Source organism: Vigna angularis, chromosome 10 (genome assembly GCF_016808095.1).
Source record: "Vigna angularis cultivar LongXiaoDou No.4 chromosome 10, ASM1680809v1, whole genome shotgun sequence".
In the NCBI taxonomy this organism is placed as follows: domain Eukaryota; kingdom Viridiplantae; phylum Streptophyta; class Magnoliopsida; order Fabales; family Fabaceae; genus Vigna; species Vigna angularis.
The window spans coordinates 12427069-12448231 of NC_068979.1; the positions used below are offsets into that span (position 1 = coordinate 12427069).

At 29.7% G+C, this 21163-nt stretch overlaps 2 protein-coding genes across 3 annotated transcripts; one reads left to right on the forward strand and one right to left on the reverse strand.

The window, feature by feature from the left end:
* Positions 1 to 2827: 2827 nt before the first annotated feature.
* Positions 2828 to 6332, reverse strand: LOC108335026 (binding partner of ACD11 1). 2 transcript variants are annotated; one of them, XM_017570944.2, is made up of 5 exons: positions 6184 to 6332; positions 4607 to 4710; positions 4434 to 4509; positions 3664 to 3744; positions 2828 to 3562 (listed from the first exon to the last, which is right to left on the reverse strand). In XM_017570944.2, the coding sequence occupies exons 1-5, from the start codon at positions 6187 to 6189 to the stop codon at positions 2996 to 2998; spliced, it is 834 nt and encodes a 277-aa protein (XP_017426433.1). In that variant the 5' UTR covers positions 6190 to 6332; the 3' UTR covers positions 2828 to 2995. The 2 variants fall into 2 exon arrangements, with proteins under 2 accessions (XP_017426433.1, XP_017426432.1); XM_017570943.2 differs by having other exon boundaries at positions 3655 to 3744; positions 6184 to 6329.
* A 10054-nt stretch (positions 6333 to 16386) lies between these two features.
* LOC108335027 (syntaxin-22) lies at positions 16387 to 19812 on the forward strand. The gene is made up of 7 exons (XM_017570945.2): positions 16387 to 16809; positions 16978 to 17071; positions 17356 to 17495; positions 17999 to 18073; positions 18500 to 18657; positions 18775 to 18875; positions 19371 to 19812. The coding sequence occupies exons 1-7, from the start codon at positions 16622 to 16624 to the stop codon at positions 19434 to 19436; spliced, it is 822 nt and encodes a 273-aa protein (XP_017426434.1). The 5' UTR covers positions 16387 to 16621; the 3' UTR covers positions 19437 to 19812.
* The last annotated feature ends 1351 nt before the right edge of the window (positions 19813 to 21163 follow it).

Consider the following 21163-nt stretch of genomic DNA (forward strand, 5'->3'; position numbering starts at 1 on the left):
TGTTTTTCTTTTGCAATGATCATCCTATGGATGTGAGCATAGGGATATGAAGTGCCTTTGGAGCAGGCTTTGGAGGGAAATAATGCGGTTGTCTAGTTTAGTTAGGTTGTCCATTTTATTTGTATAAGTTTTGAAATACTCCATTATATATAAAGTTTTAAATTTTATAGCCATTTTGAATGACTGTAAGATTAACTCTTTATCTATAAGTCTTTAAGTGTTCTAAAATATTATAATGATGACTACTATTTTATATAGTTTTTACTATATATTTTGGGATGTTACAATTATTACTCTAAATTTTTATAAATATTTTGTCCAATATTCGAATACAAACCTTTTCCTTATTTGATACAAAAATACTTACATGAATGAAAAAAATCATAAAGAATAAAATAAAAGTTACTAAACACATAGTTTTGATAACCACCGACAACTTTAAAGAAATGAAAAATGAATTAAAATTATGTCGATACATTTTTAATGCTTCTCAATAAAAAAATTATAAACTAAATTCCTAGAGGTTAACATTTGCCATGAACGTCTAATAATTAAAGATGTTGGGATGATAGCATTTTAGATCAGTTTTAAGTTTTCTAATTGAAACGTAAGTAGGATAGTTACTTTCTCTAAATGAAATGCTTTTTGACAAGTAATGATTTAATTATATTCAAAGTTGTATAACTACTTTTGGATGAATTAAACCCACTACTTTTAGATTTAATGAAATTACGTATGATATTTATATCCTTTTTACATTATTCATAAAAAAGATAAAAGTTCGTGAAAAAAAAACTACATTGAGTAATTATTAATTAAATTTCAACAGGTGTGATTATATTTTAACAAGACAAACATGAATCAATTTATACATTTTAAATATAGTAAGTTTTTTGTGAACTAATTTATTTTTAATTGTTACTACTTTGATGTCAAGTTAATATTTCTGAAGACGAAATTATATTTAATTTTCTAATTATATGAACACTTTTTTAGAAAAGCTATACATTTATATTGTAAACAAAATATCCTATCACAATCCAGAGCGTATCATATTTTAAAAAAAAATCTTGATTTTTTCAATAATTTGTAAATATTAGTAATCATATTATAGACATTTAGAAATTGGGAACATACCTCTTATAGCCATTGCTATATATTAAGCTCTATAATATTTTGGTAATAATAAATATAGAGTATCTTAGTATTTAGAGAAAGAGAGTAATCTCCAAGTTTCAACCTTATCTTTGAAGTATGTGAATAATAGATTATTTTTAGATAGATTATGAACTCTTCTTAATTACTATACCATGATAATAATAACAACCCTCCATTAATATAACAATAATTAAACAAGCTTATGATAGCTATTGTGAATAATTTCGTAATTGCTCTTCATTACAAAATAATTATGGACAATCAACTACAAAATAAATCTCATAATATGAGTTACATGATATTTTCTTTTCAACCTGATTATCTTACAATTGTTTTCTTTTTGTGCTACTTTCAACATAATCATCAAACTATAAAATTTCCAATTATTATTGATCAATTAATTTTAATGTCTCATCAATATTAATCTATCCAATCACCGATTTACAACATAAAAAAAAATCTCAAATTATATTTAAAAAAATTAAGTATGAAAGTTTTCATTTGACAATGCTACTAAATGTAAATATTGTTAATTAATATACTGAAAAGATTACACGTAAAAAATTATATTTTATTACTTCTAATAAGACTTTAATTTATCTTATCAGTATTCGTTTTATTATCATCAGTTTATGTAATAATAAAATTCAAAACCAGTAGAAACAAATTACTGCTTACTATTATTGTAAAATTTAATCTGTGTTTTTATTTTAATGATATTTTTAGTCATGATTTTTTACCGTAAAAAATTGATAAAAAAAGGATTAATTTCACAATTTAAAATATACGTAAACAAAATTAACAAAATAAATATAAGGACCAATAATATAATTTAACCTTAAAAAAAATCACTTCGATAATTTCTACACTTTGAAGGATTAGTTTTGATGAGTAATTGACACTTTTTTGTGATTCTGAGAGACAAACTAAGTAGTGGACGCATGGTAAAATTGATGTATCAAATTCTACATAATTTTATACTTTCATGAAAAGAAATGACATCAAAGTATTTTCAAAAGCACTATTTTATATTTTTATTATTATTTATTCAAATTATAAATTTTCTGAAGTTTCATTTTTAATTTAATTAGCCGATTTTGGTTTTATAAATTTTAGTATTTTTTTGTTAAACAATAATGTGTAAAGAAAATCAGGTATAAAATATATTGTTTGCATATCCTAAGTGAAGTGTTACGAAGCAACAAAATGATATAGATAAAGTTACACAGGCTAAGTTTCTCAAAACATGATATGGTGCAGTTGATGGGAAATTTAACAAAAGTGCTTGATCTCTTATAGTGACGATTCGGGAATTTGGACACATCGTGAACATTTTCTCCTTCTGAGCTCAATTTAACCAACAGAAAATTATAGTGTATATCCCAGCGAGTGTTGGATAAAGCCTCTTTCTGTGTTTGGGAAAATCATGTATTTTCATCTATCCTTGTATATATACTCGTTATTATTAATTTTATTTATTAGTCAATTTTTTTGTATGATTTAAGCCTTAGCGTACTTCATTTTCTATTTCTGCTAACGTAACCCCTTCGTTTCTTAATTATTTATATATTTTTTACACGGGCTGTAGTTCTTATTTGTGTGTAGTTTCAATTCCTCCCCTCCTCTCGACTACTACCACCAAAATAAATAGGAGAAACAAATTATTTCACAGCTAGGAAACTATATTATAGAAGAAAAATAAATAATTGCACTCATGTCCAACAGTAAATGAGTCCTACATTCACTTCAGATGTGAAAAAAACAAAGGTCGTTAATCATCCTGAAACACTTGGGGAGAGGTTCGGATAAAGTATATATGTACATACAAAGAAGCTAATCAAAGGATCAAACCCTGAGCAGGAGCAGGCTTAGAAGGCTTCTGCTCACTTGCTTCTGCTGCTTTGGGTGCCTCAGAAAGGACCTGTGCATGCTGATCTTCCACACTTCGTTTCTGTTCTTCACTCTCCACTTTCTCTCTAGTCTTCTGTCCTACTTCCCCAGCGGCCTTAGAAACCTTACTAAAAGCACCTGTGACCCAGGATGCCCCAGTAAGCACATAGCGATTCTTCATTATGGCAGAACCAGCATTGCTCACTGTCTGTTCTGCAGCTGCAAAAGCTGATTTGGTCTTTTCTGAAACCTGAAACTTTTGATCCACATCTCGAATTCTATCACCCACAACTGTAGCACCAGCACTTATTTTCTCACTAAGCCCAATTTTCTGATCAAAGGATGCAACTTTTGCTGAGGCTGTGGATGATAACTGGTGCTTCTCGTCAAAAGCTTTTGCTTGGTTGACAGCATCTTTCCCTAAGATAAAGCCCTTGGCTAGCATGCCAGAGACCACATCCTCTGCCTTCTGTAAAGCAACTTCAGCACCACCAGGAGTTTCACTGTCCTTTTCCTGCAAAAACATTCATAGTTGTAAGACCAAAACAAGAAAGTTACTTGTGTACAATATTTAATTAGTAGTTAGAGGGTCTTAGCAGGACTCACAGGACTCACAAATGATTTGAAGGCAGCCGGTGGAAGCTGGTAATCTGGATCCAGAGTTATTGTAACTGACATATCCACTATAGTTGCTCCCTGAGAAAAGTGAATTTAGGTCATATTTGGTCATACATTGCCAAATTGAACATGTTGTATGTCATTAGTGTAATCACAAGCAATTTAATAGCCACATAAAATAATACAATCAGATACATGTCCCACAGTGTGAATTACAGCTAACTATCCATACTTCAAATGGCTATTCTTTTGAAACAACACAATTTCAGATTAGCATCAGTAAGATTGTTGAATAAACCGCATCAAACTCCATTTGTATTCAATCTCACTATGGAGGATGATTGAATTTTTTCAATAATTCCATTGGAAAAGGTAATGTTGATTCAAAGCAGAAAATGAAAATTTTCCAGTATTAAGGAACACTGCAATATCTTCAATCATCTAGAATTCCATAATTCTCAAACAGAACTTTTTTCCGGGTAGCTCAATAATACAGCCTTAAGTTTTCAAAAAGCTGAACATTTCATCACAATGTATGCCTTGTAGATAATGACAAACAATTCTGTAGCTCTAAAGCTTGAAATCTCAACACTAATAATGAATGTGACATTTTTTGTTGTTGAAACAAATTTAATATGATACAAACATTAATATAATGAGAGTAAGTGTATTACCGAAAGCACACCAATAATGAATGTGACATTTTTTGTTGTTGAAACAAATTTAATATGATACAAACATTAATGTAATGAGAGTAAGTGTATTACCGAAAGCAGTACAGCAGTCTCAGCTCCATGCGGTTCCTTGAAGGTAATATAAGCAGTTTGGGATCGTTCATCATGGCTGCATTAATATACATAAATTTATGATTTGTAAAACAAAAATTAGAAATAAGAACAACCTACAAAGGGGATTCATGAAACAGAGCAAAATAACTGACCTGCGTAGTTCAACATATTCAATGTTACCAGAAAATGAAAAGAACTCCTTAATGTCTTGTTCAGTTGCTCCCAAGGAAACATTAACGACTTTGACCGTTTTTATCTGAGAAAATAATACAAGTATTAAACCTCTGAAACCTGAAATTATAGAATACCCTCTTCTTCATAGGCAATAAATTTCTGAAACTCATAAAGGACAAATTCAAATTTCAAAGCACATTACTCAATGAAAATACTTACTATTAAAGATAAAGCCTCTTATGGTGTCTCATGTAATAACTTACAAACATGTCTATAATTTATTTTTATAATCTATGTCTTATGAAGCCTTAAGTAAACAGAAAGTTTAAGAACGAAGTGATTCATAAAATGATTTTGAAAATTGTAGTAGTTTTTTTTCCACATTCTCCCACAGCTAAGAACATGCACCTACATACAGCCTTTAAAAGGATGTGTCATCATTGTGTGCATGTTTCCAACAAAACAATTTTATTTGAAATTTATTATCTATAGCATGAACATAAAATTATTTCACAATCAATCATCCCATATATGAAGTTTCCAAAACATCTAGAAAATAATTCATAGCATCAGTTTTCGTATTTCACAAAATTTAGAGTACCTATGGTGATCTCATTGAGTGGTTCCCACAGTTTATAGTATGTTTCCTGTTTGATTTGGATTGAGTCTAGAATAAGAATAAATAAGTTTAGTGGCTTGTATCTTAAGTCTTAACTCATCATAATACACATGACAATGTTATTCAAGGTCTCCTTTCTCTCTTCTTCACTCTACCTCCTTCCGTAACTCCTTCCCTAACTAAATCCTATGATTTCAACAGAGGTGATCTACCATTCCCAATTTCTCACGATTCAATACTTTGTCATTTCCAAGTAATTTCATTCCCAGAAAGCCTTATTCACAACTAAGATGAATTTTTCATTCTCATATCATGCTTTTTTCATAGGGCTCCCAGTGATGGGAAAAAAATGTCAACTCTTAAAGAAGTAATAAAACATATATTATGTGAAACAATCAACATGAAGAGCTGTCTGGGATCCCCTCAATCTTTGTTGCTTACACACAGTCAAACTTTTCATATCAATATCTCGTTAAAGAGAAGTTAACCATGATACAAACCCCTAAATTTTCACAAGCACTCAAAATAACACTGCAAAGGACAAGCAAGAATTCTCAGTTCTATTCACTCAATACACCGAGACTGTTTTGCTTTAAGCTCGATATCAAACATTGAGTACCATTCAAGAAACAATTAACTGCACATCATTCCAATCATGTTCTCTACTTTCAGTAACTATGTAATGCAACAGTTATGAGTCCTTCAAAGTTCTTTTACCCAAAATAGAAAACGCTAAATAATCGCTACCAATCAAAATACACAAATTAAACAATCAAAATATAATGTAAAAACATTTGAAGGTTTAAATCCAAGCCATGTAAGATAAATTGATTGGTAGAAAAGCCTAATTAGCATGTCAGAAAATCTTAAATGCGAGACAAATTCGTAAAATACACTTGCAGATGGAGAGGCAGAAGCGGTGCGATGAGAACTCACCGACATCGGAAATGATTTCAGATAGAACCTCCAGTGACGGAAACGCCGCGTAAGTCAGCTTTGGTGGTGTCGCAGGTGGTGTTACGAGGAGCGATGCTAGTGAAGATGAAAAAAATGTTTCGGGATTTAATAGCGATTCAACACACGTGAATTGCTAGCTCGGTTAGACTCGCACGTGGAAGCTTAGAGGAGCACGTGCCTAGTCGTGTGTTTGATGATTTCAAACTAACAAGATTTTGCGTAAATAAACTTACAATTATTGAATATTTCAGACCATTTCTATCATAAGTTTTTGTAAGTTTGATGAGCTTGATGATTTTTTAGACGAAGTTTTTGAATAACTGAGAAAAGTACTAAGGGAAAAAAATGAAAGAAGATGAAAATAAACATGTTGAGGTTGCCTTTAATAATTTGAACTTTAATTCAGGTTTTATATGGTATAAATTACACATTATTAATGGGGATTGTGAAATTAAAAATTTTATAATTCAAAAATAATTATCATCTCGTGATCTTTCGGTGTGTGTAGAAACACCCTGCACAATTAGGATTTTTATTTTATAAAATAAAATAAAATAAAATCCTTGAACATTATGGTTGTGGCAAGCATGAAGCAGTTGACATGTATCATTATGTATGCATGTGAGTTTGTCATGGGTTTCACGAACACTCAATCATCGTACACCACATACATACTCCAAAGAGGTGGTGTTTTTTTATAGTATATAGATCCAATATTCTGATTGCTTCCAATCTTCTCCATCAAAGTTTTAACTTTATAAAGTTAAATGTGTCATTTCTAAGATACTAGTTTATAAATATAATATTATCTGAAGTGTGTTCATATGTTGTTCGTGGAAAGTATTCCACACTACATGTATCCTAAGGAAATATAAGTAGGTATAACTATGAGAAATTTGATAATTAAAGATAAAATTAATTATAATACGTGAAGATAAGATTAATTATAACATATAAGTGAATATAAACATAATATTAGAATTGAACAATTATATGACTGTTAAGAATTGACTACCAAAATCATTTTATGTATATTATTTTTTCTGATTAGAACCACTTAAAATAGTTGACTACTTATAGTTAGTTCTACTATTGTGCATCACAGGACGTTTTGTATGAAGGTGTTGTGCACTTTGCAAAAACTGAATATTCTGGTGAGCATAAGGTAAATCCTACTTATCCCATTATTTTGGGGCTTAAACCCAGGGATAGTAACTGGTAAAGAAAGATGGATGTATGTTGAAAATTTATGAGTGGTTGTTGTATGTTCTTTTTTCTGCTATCAATGCAGATTCATTATTTCAAGCATGAGCAATTTTTTAGAATGACATGTGATGGTTGTGAACTATTAAATTTTATAAATTCAGTCATTATATATATAGATATTTAAATTTAATAATTATTTTTTTTATTATTTATTCAAATAAAAATTAAATATAAACAATCAGATCAATAGGTATTATCTATATCCTAATAACCTAATAATTAAAATGGTCAGATTGGATTTTAAAATATAAATGTGAGTTCTGATGGATTGATTATATCTGATTGAAACTCAATTCTTCTTTAGGGTGTGTTTAGTTGGAGGTAATTGGGGGAGAGTGATTGGGGGAGAGTAATTGAGTGGATTTGAGGGGATTTGAGGGTGATTTTTTTGTGTGTTTATTTGAGTGGATTTGAAGGTAATTGAGAGTGAATTTTGGGTTGAAATTTGTGAGAATTAGTGTAGGATTTGATTGATGGGACGATTTTAAAAAATTAATTTAATTGGTAGAAATTAAAGATTACCAAAATGTCCCTAGGTATTAAAGTAATATAAAATTATATTTGTTAATGTTATATTTAATTGTAAAAATGTTTATTAAAAGTTAAAAATTTGGAATAATTATTAAAAATAATTTAAAAAATATAATTAAATTATACTTGATTAAAATTAATTTTTTTAATATAATATTAATACAAATAGTGATCTAACACATGCTATCAATATTATATAAAACATGTTCTGGAAAAATGCCTTACAGATTTCACTGGACGATGCCAAAATGCTTTGCAATGTCCATTTTTTATTATGAAAATGTTAAAAATATAAATTATACTAAATTTAAAAAAATTACTTTATTTACTAATTGATTTATATATATTAATTTAATAAATTTCATCATCACTGGTTATACAATGCTACGTACTATTGAAATATATGCACTATTGAAATATATATAGTTCAATGCTTCCGTGGTTGAACAGTACATATTTCTGGTTATACAATTAATAAATTTCATCACTGGTTATAAAAATACAGAGGGTACATCTGACTTTTGCATTGCAATCCCTCCAAATCGCGTCTGACCAGCGGGTGACCAAAAAGCGGTGAATCCCGCAATTCACTTTAATTCCTTCCGCGCAATTGTTTCCAAGCGAAAACGAGTTTTTCTTGTAATCATCACTCGCTGTTATGCGTGAACAGAGAATCACTTCCAAGTAAACACAGCCTTAATGTTGTTCAGCTTTATAAGAAACTCACCTTAAGGAAAAATTTATTGAAAATGTAAATGTGAATTTAAATACCACGAAAATTTAAGTATAAATCTAAATTTCAGTAAAAATAATAATTTTGAGTCATTATCTTTTTAAATTATAAGTATTGTTAATTTTTAATATGGGTTAGACTAAGATCTTATTATGTATGTACTGGTAAAGTTTTTTTTTGTAAAAAAAAATCATGAATTGTATTAAAAATCATTTTAAAAGTAAATATATATATATATATATATATATATATTATGATTATAATATAAAAAAAAGTTGTTGAATGAATTAAACTTGTCTTTTATAGAAAATTGTTAAAATTATCGTAATTTAATTAACTTTTATCTGTTCTTTTATGTGGATATTTTTGTGACGATAAAAAGTAATAAATATAATTAAATTATTTTTATATAATTACTATCTCAATGAAAAACACTTATCAAAGCATAATAAACAAGATTATAATAAAATATATGAACAAGTTACAAAAATAGTTTACTCTCTATTAATTATTATAACTATACAGTAAAAATATTTTCAATTTGACATCGTTTAACTGAACTAAAAGAACAGATAATAGACTACTTAACAAAATATGTAGACAAGGACATTTACAAAAATCAATCTTTCTTATTAATAAATACATAACGTTTTCATTTAAATAATAATTTCAATTTTTAATACAATAGAGGTACGGATATAATAATCTAAATTATTATTATTATCAGTTCTTACCATACTATTATTATTATTATTATTATTATTATTATTATTATTATTATTATTATTATTATTATTATTATTATTATTATTATTATTATTATTATCATCCATACTATTATTATTATTATTATTATCATTGTTTTACATTATATAAAGATAACTAACGTTAACATTATTCTTAAATGTTTTCCTGTTGTGAGTGGTAGCGTTGTAACAAATGAATTGTTCTTTTTATCTGGCATGATTACACAATTCTGAACTACTTTCTTTTGTACTTGTAATGGGTCACTATTGTTGTTTTAACAATATTAAACAGAGTGTTTCTTCCTGCACCTCTAACACTTCATCTTGTATCTCCAACTTTTTTAAAAATAACTTTTTAATCTTAGTAAATATTTTGTTTACTTTTTTCTTTCTATTTAAAGTAATTCTATACTAATTTAACTCTGCACCATTTTAACAAAATTTTTAACCCTTCCTTGGTCCTCATTTTTGTATGAAAATCTCAGTTCGGTCCTCATTTTTTCATCTGTTTTAATTGGGTCATATTTTTTGTAAAAATGAACACATTTTACTCTAACCGTTAACTAGTCTCAGACGGCGTTAAATTTATCTAAGCTGTATTTTTTCTTTTATTGACATGGCATTGTGCACTAAAATTGAATGGCTCTTGTGTTTTATCCAGGTGGACGACCAAGCCCTAACATTTAAGGGCATCCCCTCTCATCCAAAGTATATTTTCGTCTTGGGGAAGAAGAGGTTCGTCTTTCGTCTTCGCCAAGCACACCTGCTGTCTTTCGTCTTCGCCAAGCACTATGGTGTTGAGGTATTGGTAAGGATGTCTCGTTCATCTTCCTCTTGCAAGTGTTTGGGTTCGGCCATGCAACACGTAGTGGTAGTCTTAGGAGGTTGGGTACAAAACCAACATGCTTCTGTGGTCAGAATGCAGTGTTCTGTATTGCGAGAACCCCTAAAAATAAGGGGAAAAAATTCTAGGGTTGCCCTAACTTTAAGGTCAGTTTTACATAAGCATAAATGTTTGTCTATTTATTTGGGTTTTCACGAAGGAGTGTGTGTTCTTGTTGAACAGGGTGGGAGTGAAGAATTGGTTGGCTGCAACTTCTTTCAGTGGTGCATTGAAGAAGGAAATGAAGGAAATGGGCTGAATGTAGAAAAAAGGAGTGGTAGTGTAAGAAATGAAGAAGTGGGTGTGATGAGCATGGAACACAGTGTGTTGCAGATGGAAGAAAGATATGCTGAAAAGATCATAATGGCTTTTATAGAGAAAAGTTTAGTTAAGTTGGAAAAGTGGTTGAAATTCTTAGTGGGGATGATCTTTGTGATATTTGTTTTGAATGTAATTGTATTAGCAATGTTGCTGAAACTTGGTTGATATACTGTCTCATTTGATTTCATTGTTGAAACTTAGCTTTTATGTAATGTGTCTTTTATTTATGAAGGTGAGTGATTACCGTGATAATGTGTCTAATTTAATTTCTTTTAATTATATTGGTAGTTTAAGTGGAATAATCATAAAGCAAAATCATGATTGATTAAGTGGAATAATCACAAACATCATAAAGCAATGAGAAATAAAGATCATGACTGATAACGAAATTAGGCAATAATCACTTTGTCATAACCAAAATCATTGTCTTACATCATAACAAAATGTGTTCAAAATGATAAGATCATTGTCTTACATATCCAAAATACATCAACTTTCATATCCAAAATACATGAAGATTACATCATAACAGAGTGTGTTCAAAATGATAGAGCAAACATTTGCTACAAAATATAAATAAGTTTAGTACATTAGATCATTCATCAGATACAAACATAGTTGTTTCGTGAGTAATAGGAACTTATGTTGCTGAAGGTTGGCTGGGTTCTGGTTGTTCAGGACATTGGTCAGTACCAAGCATAGTAGATTCTTGAGTTATTGGAACATCTGTTGGTGGAGGTTGGGTGACTTCTGTTTGTTCAGCAGATTGGGTAGTAGGAACCTCTACTGTTGGAGGTCTTTGTGGACAACCTTTTTTGTTGTGTCCAAGTTCTTTGCAGATGACACATTTTTTTCTGTGTCCACCCTTTCTTAATTCAATGTCATTCTTTTTCAACTCCCAATCCTCCAATCTTCGTTTCTTTTTGGGCCTTCCTGACATTGTCCTCTTCTTTGGTGGTAATTTATCTGAATAGGGTGTAACCTCCCAAACATGTTGACCATTGATAGGGTTAATAATTGTGTTGTAAGTCTCTTCATAGGTAGACTTCCTAAACTAGTGCCCAATGTATTCTTCTGCATTTATATTAAAAAATTTCATTGCATTTATGGCATGACTACAAGGAATGCCAATAATTGCCCATTTTCTACATGTGCAGTCCATGTTGTCAACATTCACAACAAATTGCTGCCCAAACACGAAATGAAATACCTTACCTTATACGTTCAATCAGAAAACCAAACACAAAACGAAATACCTTAGTTCGCGTCAACTATCGGCTGGATTCTCTTCATCTTGTCTAAGATTGTAGTTGGTGATCGTCTTCCGCTTCGTCTCGCAACAAGGAAATGAAATCCTCAATTCCAATTTCAAATCCCTAATTCTGATATACCTAAAGTGAATAAAGGGAAGTAAATAATGTCACATCACTACTGTTTATTTAATCAAAACACTCCACGTAAATGAGGAACATACATCAACACATTCTCTCTGCACCACGTGGCCTTAATTTAACGTCGTCTGAGACCAGTTAACGGTTAGGGTAAAATGTGTTCATTTTTACAAAAAATATGACCCAATTGAGACAAATGATAAAATGAAGACCAAACTAAGATTTCCATACAAAAATTAGGACCAAAGGAGAGTTTAAACCATTTTTAAAACATTGTCTATTATTTATAATTTAATAACTATTTAATTTAATTTCAAAATTTAATTATATATAATATTTTTTCATATTTTAATAATTATTATAATAGTTATATTACAAAAATTAAAATTAAAATAATTAAAATAAAAGTAATTAAAATAAAAGTAATAAAAATAAAAATAATTATATAAAAACTAATTTAATATATATAAATATATTAAATTAATAAAATAAAATTTTGAAATTTTTAGATTCTTAATTATTATTTTTATTATTTTAATTCTTTTAATATTACTACTATAAAAATATAAATTATATTTTAATAGTTATTTAAATATAAAATATATTAAATAATATTAATTTTTAAATTGAATTAAATAATTAATAAAATATAAATAAAAAACAAATTTTTATCGTCGGAATTGGAAATCCAATAACATAGTTATAGATACCAATATCCGATGACATTTTTTTAAATTTTATTTTCTATTTAAAATTTATTAATAATTTAATTTTTCATATAATAATTATATTACAAAAATTAAAATTAAAATATTTAAAATAAAATCAATAAAAATAAAAATAATTATATAAAATCTGATTTAATATAAATATATTAAAATATTAAATTAATAAAATAAGATTTCGAAATTTTTAAATTTCTTAATTATTATTATTTTTTTATTTTTTTTAATATTACTACTATAATACTACAAATTATATTTTAATAATTATTTAAATATAAGATATATTAAATATTACAAAAATTTTAAATTAAATTAGATAATTAATACGGTATAAATAAAAAACAAATCTTTAAAAACTTTTTGTCAGAATTGGATATCTCATAAAATAGTTATCAGATACCAATATCCGATGATTTTTTTAAATTTTATTTTTATTTAAAATTTAATAATAATTTAATTTTTCATATCATAATTATATTAAAAAATTAAAATTAAAATAATTAAAATAAAAATAATAAAAATATAGACAATTATATAAAATCTGATTTAATATATAAATATATTAAATTATATTAATATATTAAATTAATAAAATAAGATTTCAAAATTTTTAGATTTCTTAATTATTATTATTTTTAGGTTAAATATATTTTTAGTTCCTAAACTATTCAGTGAATTTGTTTTTAGTCCTTCTTTCAAACTAAGCTACATTTTGATCCTTCTTCTTAAAGAAATGATAATTTTTCGTCCTCCAAAACTAACAGCGTTAAAAATCAGGTAAGGTGGCTAACGATAACATGTCACATCATTTTTTTTTCTGACCCTGAATCAATTTTTCCGGCTTTTCTCCCTCCCTCTCTCTCCCTCCTTCTTCACGCCCAGTTTCTCTCCCTCTCGATCCGCGACCGGTGCAAATCAAACTCAAACAAGTACCCTTGCTGCATCAAATTCCCAATCACAAAAAATCCAGAACCCGGTCGAAATTGCCTGAATCGCGAGACACTTTACTCCATCCACCGCCTCAATAAAATAATTCAACGCCGGCGGCAACAACACCGATTTTTCGGTGAAGAAGAATCTCAGCTTCGGCAGCCTTGGTCTTGTGATGCCGTAAACGTTAACACAAAGGTCGAACCCCAGAGCGGCGACACCCTCCGCCATAGGAAATCAAAGTTGCAAGTGCCAACACCGAACAATCTTTGCTACGACACAGTTGTAGGGTTCATGGATGGAGAAGGTCAGAAACGTCATCACAGGCCAGAAGACCACGTAGTCCCAGGGAGACGCGGCGCAAGCGGATTCCGATTCATTCACTATGCTTCGTTAATTCCTTTTAATTCCAATTTCGCCCTTGCTTCTCCTTTCTCACATATCTCATAAAGTGTTATTACATTTTCTTAACCTAGTAAGATAATGATATTATTGATATCGGGTTTTGCGGTGGATGAAAATGAAGAATGCAAAAAGAATTGGCGCTTCTAAGGAGTTCATGGTTGGACGAAGCAGCGAAGCCACTTTTTCCTCTGCCTTCGAGAAATACGAAGCCATAATTCCATATCTTCGGGGTTTTGGATAAATTCATACTTCACAATGTTTATTTATGTATATATTAATTGATTTGCGATTTATTCTTCTGGCTTTGATCCTTTTGTTTTGTTATCTTCATAATCTTCAAACTGCTCAAAAGCAGGAAGCGGCAAAGCGTTGTGGCGACAAAGCGGTTGTTACAGTGTGTGGGTGTGGGGTGAGGGACGAATCGATAAGGCAAGTCGTAGTAGTGGTAGGAGGAGAAGGTGGGCGTGAAGATGCAGGGAAGGAGAAGGAGGGAGATGGAGAGAGAAAAGCCAGAAAGATTGATAGAAAAAAAATGACGTGGCATACACCGTTAGCCACCTTAGTTGATATTTAACGCATTAGTTTTGAAAAACAAAAATTTATCATTTCCCTAAAGAGAATGATCAAAATGTAGCTCAGTTTGAAAAATAAAGTCAAAACAAATTCGCTTGATAGTTTAGGGATTAAAAACATATTTAATCCTTATTTTTATTTTTTTAATACCACTACTATAATAATATAAACTATATTTTAATAGTTATTTAAGTATAAAATATATTAAATAATATTAAATTTTTAAATTAAATTAAATAATTAATAAAGTATAAATAAAAAACAATGGTATCGGAAATAGAAATTCGATAACATAGTTATCAGATACCAGACTTTTTTTAAAAAAATTATTTTCTATTTAAAATTTAATAATAATTTAATTTAAATGAAAAGGTTATATTTTAATAATTATTAAAGTATGAAAAAATATTAAATAATATTATATTTTTAAATTAAATTAAATAGTTATTAAATTATAAATAAAAGATAAAGTCTTAAAAATTTTATTTTAAAGTGTGTAGAGTTAAAAAAGTACAGGAGTAGGATTACTTTAAATGGAAAGAGAAAATGTAAAAAAAAATATATACTGAGGTTAAAAATAAATTTTTAGAAAAATTGGAGGTGGAGGATAAAGTAGTGGAGGTTCACGATGAAACACTCTACCAAACAAGCTACGAATTCTACATATTTGGGCCACTATTATTTGACTCATCTAGCTCCCCAGCCTGGACCCGTGAATTATTCATATTTGGGCAACTTTAATTGTGTTTAAAGTAGCATACTCATATTATTTGCTATTTTGGGGATTTTGTCTATTTTAATTCAAGAACTAAAAGGGCCTTTATTAAAAATAATATAAAAGTGTACTAAAAGGTCACGAAGAAAGTTTTTTTTTATGTAAACATAATGTTTATTATTTGTCTTGAATTATCGAGGTTATTTATGTATTAGAACATTGTTTTAAGAAAGACTTTTAAAAGTTTTGGTTAGTGAGTGATTTTTTTGTTAAGTTGTATGATTTTTTAAATTAATGAGTAATTTTTTAAAATCTTAAATAAAAATGATACCGGTGCTTGTATTTTGATAATATAAGTGATTTAATGTTTTACTTCATAATATATATAGTAATTTTTATGATGAATTTGGTGTGATCTCTCTTACTTCGCATTCTTTTATTTTCATTTTTTCTAATAATTTTTCACATAATATAATTTATTTATAAACTTTATAATTATATACTTTAAATTTTATAATTATGTATATCTTTTTATTTTATAATTTATTAATTTGGTTTAAAAATATTTTTTGTTAAATAAAATAAATATTTAAAGAAGATATCGTCACTATAACTTTTTTTAGTAAAATGTGAGTCTAAAATAATTGTCACTTTATATAATTAAGAATAAAATCTAATGTTATATACTCAACTCACATATTTTAAAATTTTAAAAATTCAATGAAAAAATTTAAATAAATTTTTTTAGAAAAAAACTTAAAACATGAATTACTTATTATAAAACTTAGTCATGATAGAACGACATTTTTTGAATACATTGGCTGATTAAAAAAAGCAGAGAGGAAAAGTCCCCATGTTATTATATAATCTGCTCCGCTGGAAGGAACACGTGTTTTGTGGGTCCAGGTGGACGTGCCGATAGGGAATTACAACCAAGAGTTCCATATTTTAATTTATACCGATGAAATCCTCAGTCACTCATCATCACCACCCAACATTCTTCAACTCTCTAAATCGCATTTACAATTTTGATCATTGCAAACTACAAATCTCGGTCTCCGGAATTCGCCACATTCCCCCAATCCACGTATCCCAAACACTAACTTTACTTCCCTTTTCAATTCCAGAATCTTCTCCTCCAACAGAGAAATAAAACTTAGGGTTACACATAGTTATTCAGTTAATAAATCATACAAAAATGAGCTTTCAGGACATCGAGTCTGGACGGCCTTTTGCTACCGGGCGCAACCTGATCAACGGCAAACAAGATCCTACGCAAGCGGTGGCTTCTGGCATATTTCAGATCAACACCGCCGTCTCCACGTTCCAGCGACTCGTCAACACCCTCGGAACCCCCAAGGACACGCCCGAACTCCGCGAGAAGTTGTAAGATCATCATCATCGTCGTATCTTCATTCTCTCTTTCTCTCTATCTGCCTCGATTTTGTTGTTTTGATTGATCGGAATGCAAATTGCTTGTCGTTTAAGACATCGATTGGATTGAGCTTTGTTGCTATTACGGTGATGTGGCTGACGCGTATTAGCATTTTGCAGGCATAAGACAAGACTGCACATTGGACAATTGGTGAAGGATACTTCGAATAAACTTAAGCAAGCTAGTGAGATTGATCACAATGCTGAAGTTAATGTAATGCTTTCTACTTTAATTCAACATGCAAAGCGTCTTAGACTTGTTTTTGTCTTTATCAGATTCTGTAATGAATGAGCTTCTTTGTAAACTATTGAGTTTATTGCTTAGCTGGCACTTTTATATAACGCGGTCAAGATTAAAGGAGTTTTGGGGTTTACTTTTGAGTGGATGCATGTGTTGTATTTTTGATAGATTATGTAATGAATTATTGGTGGTGTGATCTTGAGTTTTTTTTTCCTTGAAGGAAGAAGTGGCGTTCAATGACCTGTTTGTATTTGCAGGCGAATAAGAAGATAGCAGATGCTAAGCTTGCAAAGGATTTTCAGGCGGTGTTGAAAGAGTTTCAGAAGGCTCAGCGTCTTGCAGCTGAGAGGGAAACAGCTTACACACCTTTTGTTCCACAAGCAGTTCTTCCATCCAGGTATAATGAACTGTTTTTGGATTGTTTGAATCAGGCAATACATGTTATAATATGTCAACAAATATTATTAATTTGGTTTTATTGTTGTAAGTAAAATATTCTGTTTGATTAAATTAAGCTATAAATATTCTGTAAATTAGAGAACCGGTCTTTACTTCTCTGAGAGGATCATAGGAAGATCTATTCTTTTTTCCCATTTTGTAATAATCTATTTCGGCACATTATTATCCCCTTTCTATAAGAGACAGTTTGACTGAAAAATTATGCGCATAACTATTTTCGTAGTTGGAGTTTAACTATGTATGAGGCAAGATGCTCCTTGTGTTTGTGTATGTGACTTGTATATAGAAGCAACTTTATTGCTTGAACGTTTGGAACAATGAACTAAAAGGTTTCTTTTGGTGAACAGTTGTGTTTCTCTAGTTACCTGTTTGCTGTTGTTTCTAATCTTCATTACCTATTCGTAGACTGCTAATGATATGGGCTTTCCTTCCTGTTTGCAGCTATACAGCTGGCGAAGTAGCCATTAGTTCTGATAAGACTCCTGAACAGCGGGCCCTTCTTGTCGAATCTAGAAGGTGATTTCTCTCATTTATAGTGAACGAGTGATTTGCAGATTTATTTTCATGAGATTATTATTTTTCTTAAAAGATTAAGAGCGCTACTTCTACTATGGATATTGGATAAAATTGCAACATACTGGCAAGATCCACTTATCATTTGATTTAATTAAAAACTTAGCATCAAATTATTTATCTGAAGGTTGCTTGTCAAATTCAACTAATTTCACGTTTCATCTGTAATGGCAAAGTGTCGTCTTCTGTTTTTTCCTTGGTGTGGCAAAAGGATTTGGTGATTTGATTATGGGCCGGTCTACCACATTACTAAGTTCGATAGAAAAACTAACTGAACATGAATTTGTAATATTTGAACACACTAATTTTTAAGTTTGACCATTTGCATTATTTTATTTTCTAAGCTCTTGTATTATTGATGCCACACAGACAGGAAGTGTTATTCTTAGATAATGAGATTGCATTCAATGAGGCTATCATTGAGGAAAGAGAGCAAGGCATTCAAGAAATCCATCAGCAAATTGGTGAAGTGAATGAGATTTTCAAAGATCTTGCTGTGCTTGTCCATGAGCAAGGAACAATGATTGGTAACTTACTTTTTCACCCATTCGCTTTTCTAAGTGCATATATTCCTGTATTAAATCTATTTTTAATGTCTAGACTTGATTACGTTATTTTGATGTAAAAAATTTCCACTTCTGTAGATGATATTGGGTCCAATATTGAGCATTCTCATGAAGCAACTGCACGAGCAAAATCTCAACTTGCCAAAGCATCAAAGACGCAAAGATCAAATTCATCTTTGGTAATATACAATGTCTCTTATTTATTATTGGGATTTTAGGTTTAGATCCCCTTTGTGGTCATCACATAAATTTAGATGCAGAATTTCTTGAATAGATATAGATGTTTTGGGGGCTAAATGAATTGAAGCCTTCATAACTTCAGTTTGAACTTTCGAAAGGCTACATAATATGAGTAATATTTATAAAAATGACAGAGGCCTTGTTTTACACAGTTTAAGTCGATATTTTGGGCTTTGGTCGCCTCTTGGATGGTTTTCTGTTTCCATGGTGGATACCATTTTTCTTCCTGTTGAGATAGGAATTTGTTTTAGGGGGCGGGGTTATGGCATGGTGGTGAATGATTAATAATATAACAATTTCCTTATGTTCAATTTCTAATTATGAATGACGGATACAGTGTATTGTCCTTTGATCCCACCTATTCTTTATCCTTTTAAATCTTTATATATTTTTCTTTGTTAAACGCTAATGTTCTTGTTTGTTTTTATATGTAGACGTGCTTGCTTTTGGTGATATTTGGGATCGTGCTTCTAATCGTCATCATTGTCCTTGCTGCTTAGTCAAAGACTCAATTTTATTATGAATTAGATGCACTATTTACAGAGCTGCAGATAGGATCTCCCTCGCTGATGATTAACTCTGAGTGACGATTTACCAGATCTCATGAATGACCGGGACCTTGCCTCATCTGGTTTCAGTACGTGACGTGGGAATATTAACATTAGTGTATCGTTATTTTTCTTTCGGGTATATCTTCTCGGTTCTTTGTTGGTGCTTGGGCTTTTTAAGGATGTGTCACAACCTGCTTGTTGTGTTGGTTTTTTTCCTTAATAAAAGAAATATTAACGTGTTCTTTTACCTGTAAATGCAAGTTGAAAGATAGCATTGTTAACTCTACTTGGCAGTATCTATATAATTTATTTATTTTTATTTTCCCCCGTTGGAGCTGTGGGCTTCCTTTCCCGAATTTGGAACTTTGTAACCGTTCTACAATTCTCCGACTAGTTATTGATTATGAATTCTTAAAATTTTAATAACATTAATTTTAACTTATAGATATAATAATCTAATATATAAATTACAGTATATATATATATATATATATATATTGATTTATTTTAAAAATTTATTTATTATTTTATAAACTAAGTTAATCAATTCGATTGAAATCTATTTAGATCGAGTTAAATAGAGTGCATGCTAAATGAACGACACAAGAAGACTCGCTTTAATTTAAATCAATTTTTTTTAATTTAACATAATCTGTAAAATAAATAGACTGCTTAAATGAATATAAAAAAATTACTCAATTTAATTTAAATCACTCTTTTTGTAACTTAGCTTGATCCGGGTTATTTTGGATTCATTTATAATGTAACCTTATTTGGACAGTTAAATTGAACACTCCATGTAACCAAGATTCAGAGGATTCACGCCATTATCATAATTTTAAAAAATTATAACAGTCCTCAAATCTAATTTTATAATATTTCAAAAACAGTCCTTGCAATTCATCTCTTCCTTTACCACCTCTCCCGTGAACCTCTTTTAGAACTCAATGTTCTGCTCATCTCTAGTTTTAGAAATCAATCACGTGCATAAGACAGAGGATTAGATGTTTACCTATAGAAGTTCATAATGTCTTAAAGTGATAAACTATTCAGATTGTAAAGTTAAGAAAATTCATAGTTATATACGTCTTTATTTTTGTTTGACTAGCGGTATCATTGGAAAAGTTAAAAATAATATGTGATTACTATTTTTACTATAAAGGTTGAGTTTGGAGTATGCTTTGATAACAATTTAAGTACGGGAGACATGTCCATTTCGTCAATAATTATTTATTAATCTTACCATTTTATAATCCCTCCACTAATTAATAAATAATTATTATTATTTCTTATAAATTTTGTTTTAGGATTTTATTTTGTTTTCGGATTCAATAAATTATAATGACAATTTCTTTTTTGTGTAACACAATCAACAAAACAAAAATGTCAAGAATTAAAGAAAATATTTCATTTAACACCAAAACCCTCTATACCAAAGAGTTTTTGCCCATATAACCAGCTGGTAATTGATTACAACCATGGTGTAATCGATTACCAGAGACATTTTTACTTATACAGGGTGAAGTCGTGCCCCTTACACGACTTCAGGACGTTGTAATTGATTACCAAGCATTGTAATCGATTACGACGCCTAAAGTCGTTTTTGGATGCACGACTTCAACTCTGATCAATGCTATAAGGTGAAGTCGTGCATGGGGGGCACGACTTCTTCATTT

Bases quoted from the DNA above. Each gene is read 5' to 3' on its own strand.
- LOC108335026 (XM_017570943.2), bottom strand. The intron at 4,510-4,606 runs GTCAGTTATTTT...ATATTAATGCAG, and splicing joins GAATATGTTGAACTACGCAG to CCATGATGAACGATCCCAAA. The intron at 3,563-3,654 runs GTGAGTCCTGCT...ATGTTTTTGCAG, and splicing joins TCAAATCATTTGTGAGTCCT to GAAAAGGACAGTGAAACTCC.
- LOC108335027 (XM_017570945.2), top strand. From the start codon at position 16,622: ATGAGCTTTCAGGACATCGAGTCTGGACGGCCTTTTGCTACCGGGCGC. The intron at 17,496-17,998 runs GTATAATGAACT...TCCTGTTTGCAG, and splicing joins CAAGCAGTTCTTCCATCCAG to CTATACAGCTGGCGAAGTAG. The intron at 18,876-19,370 runs GTAATATACAAT...TTTTATATGTAG, and splicing joins AAAGATCAAATTCATCTTTG to ACGTGCTTGCTTTTGGTGAT.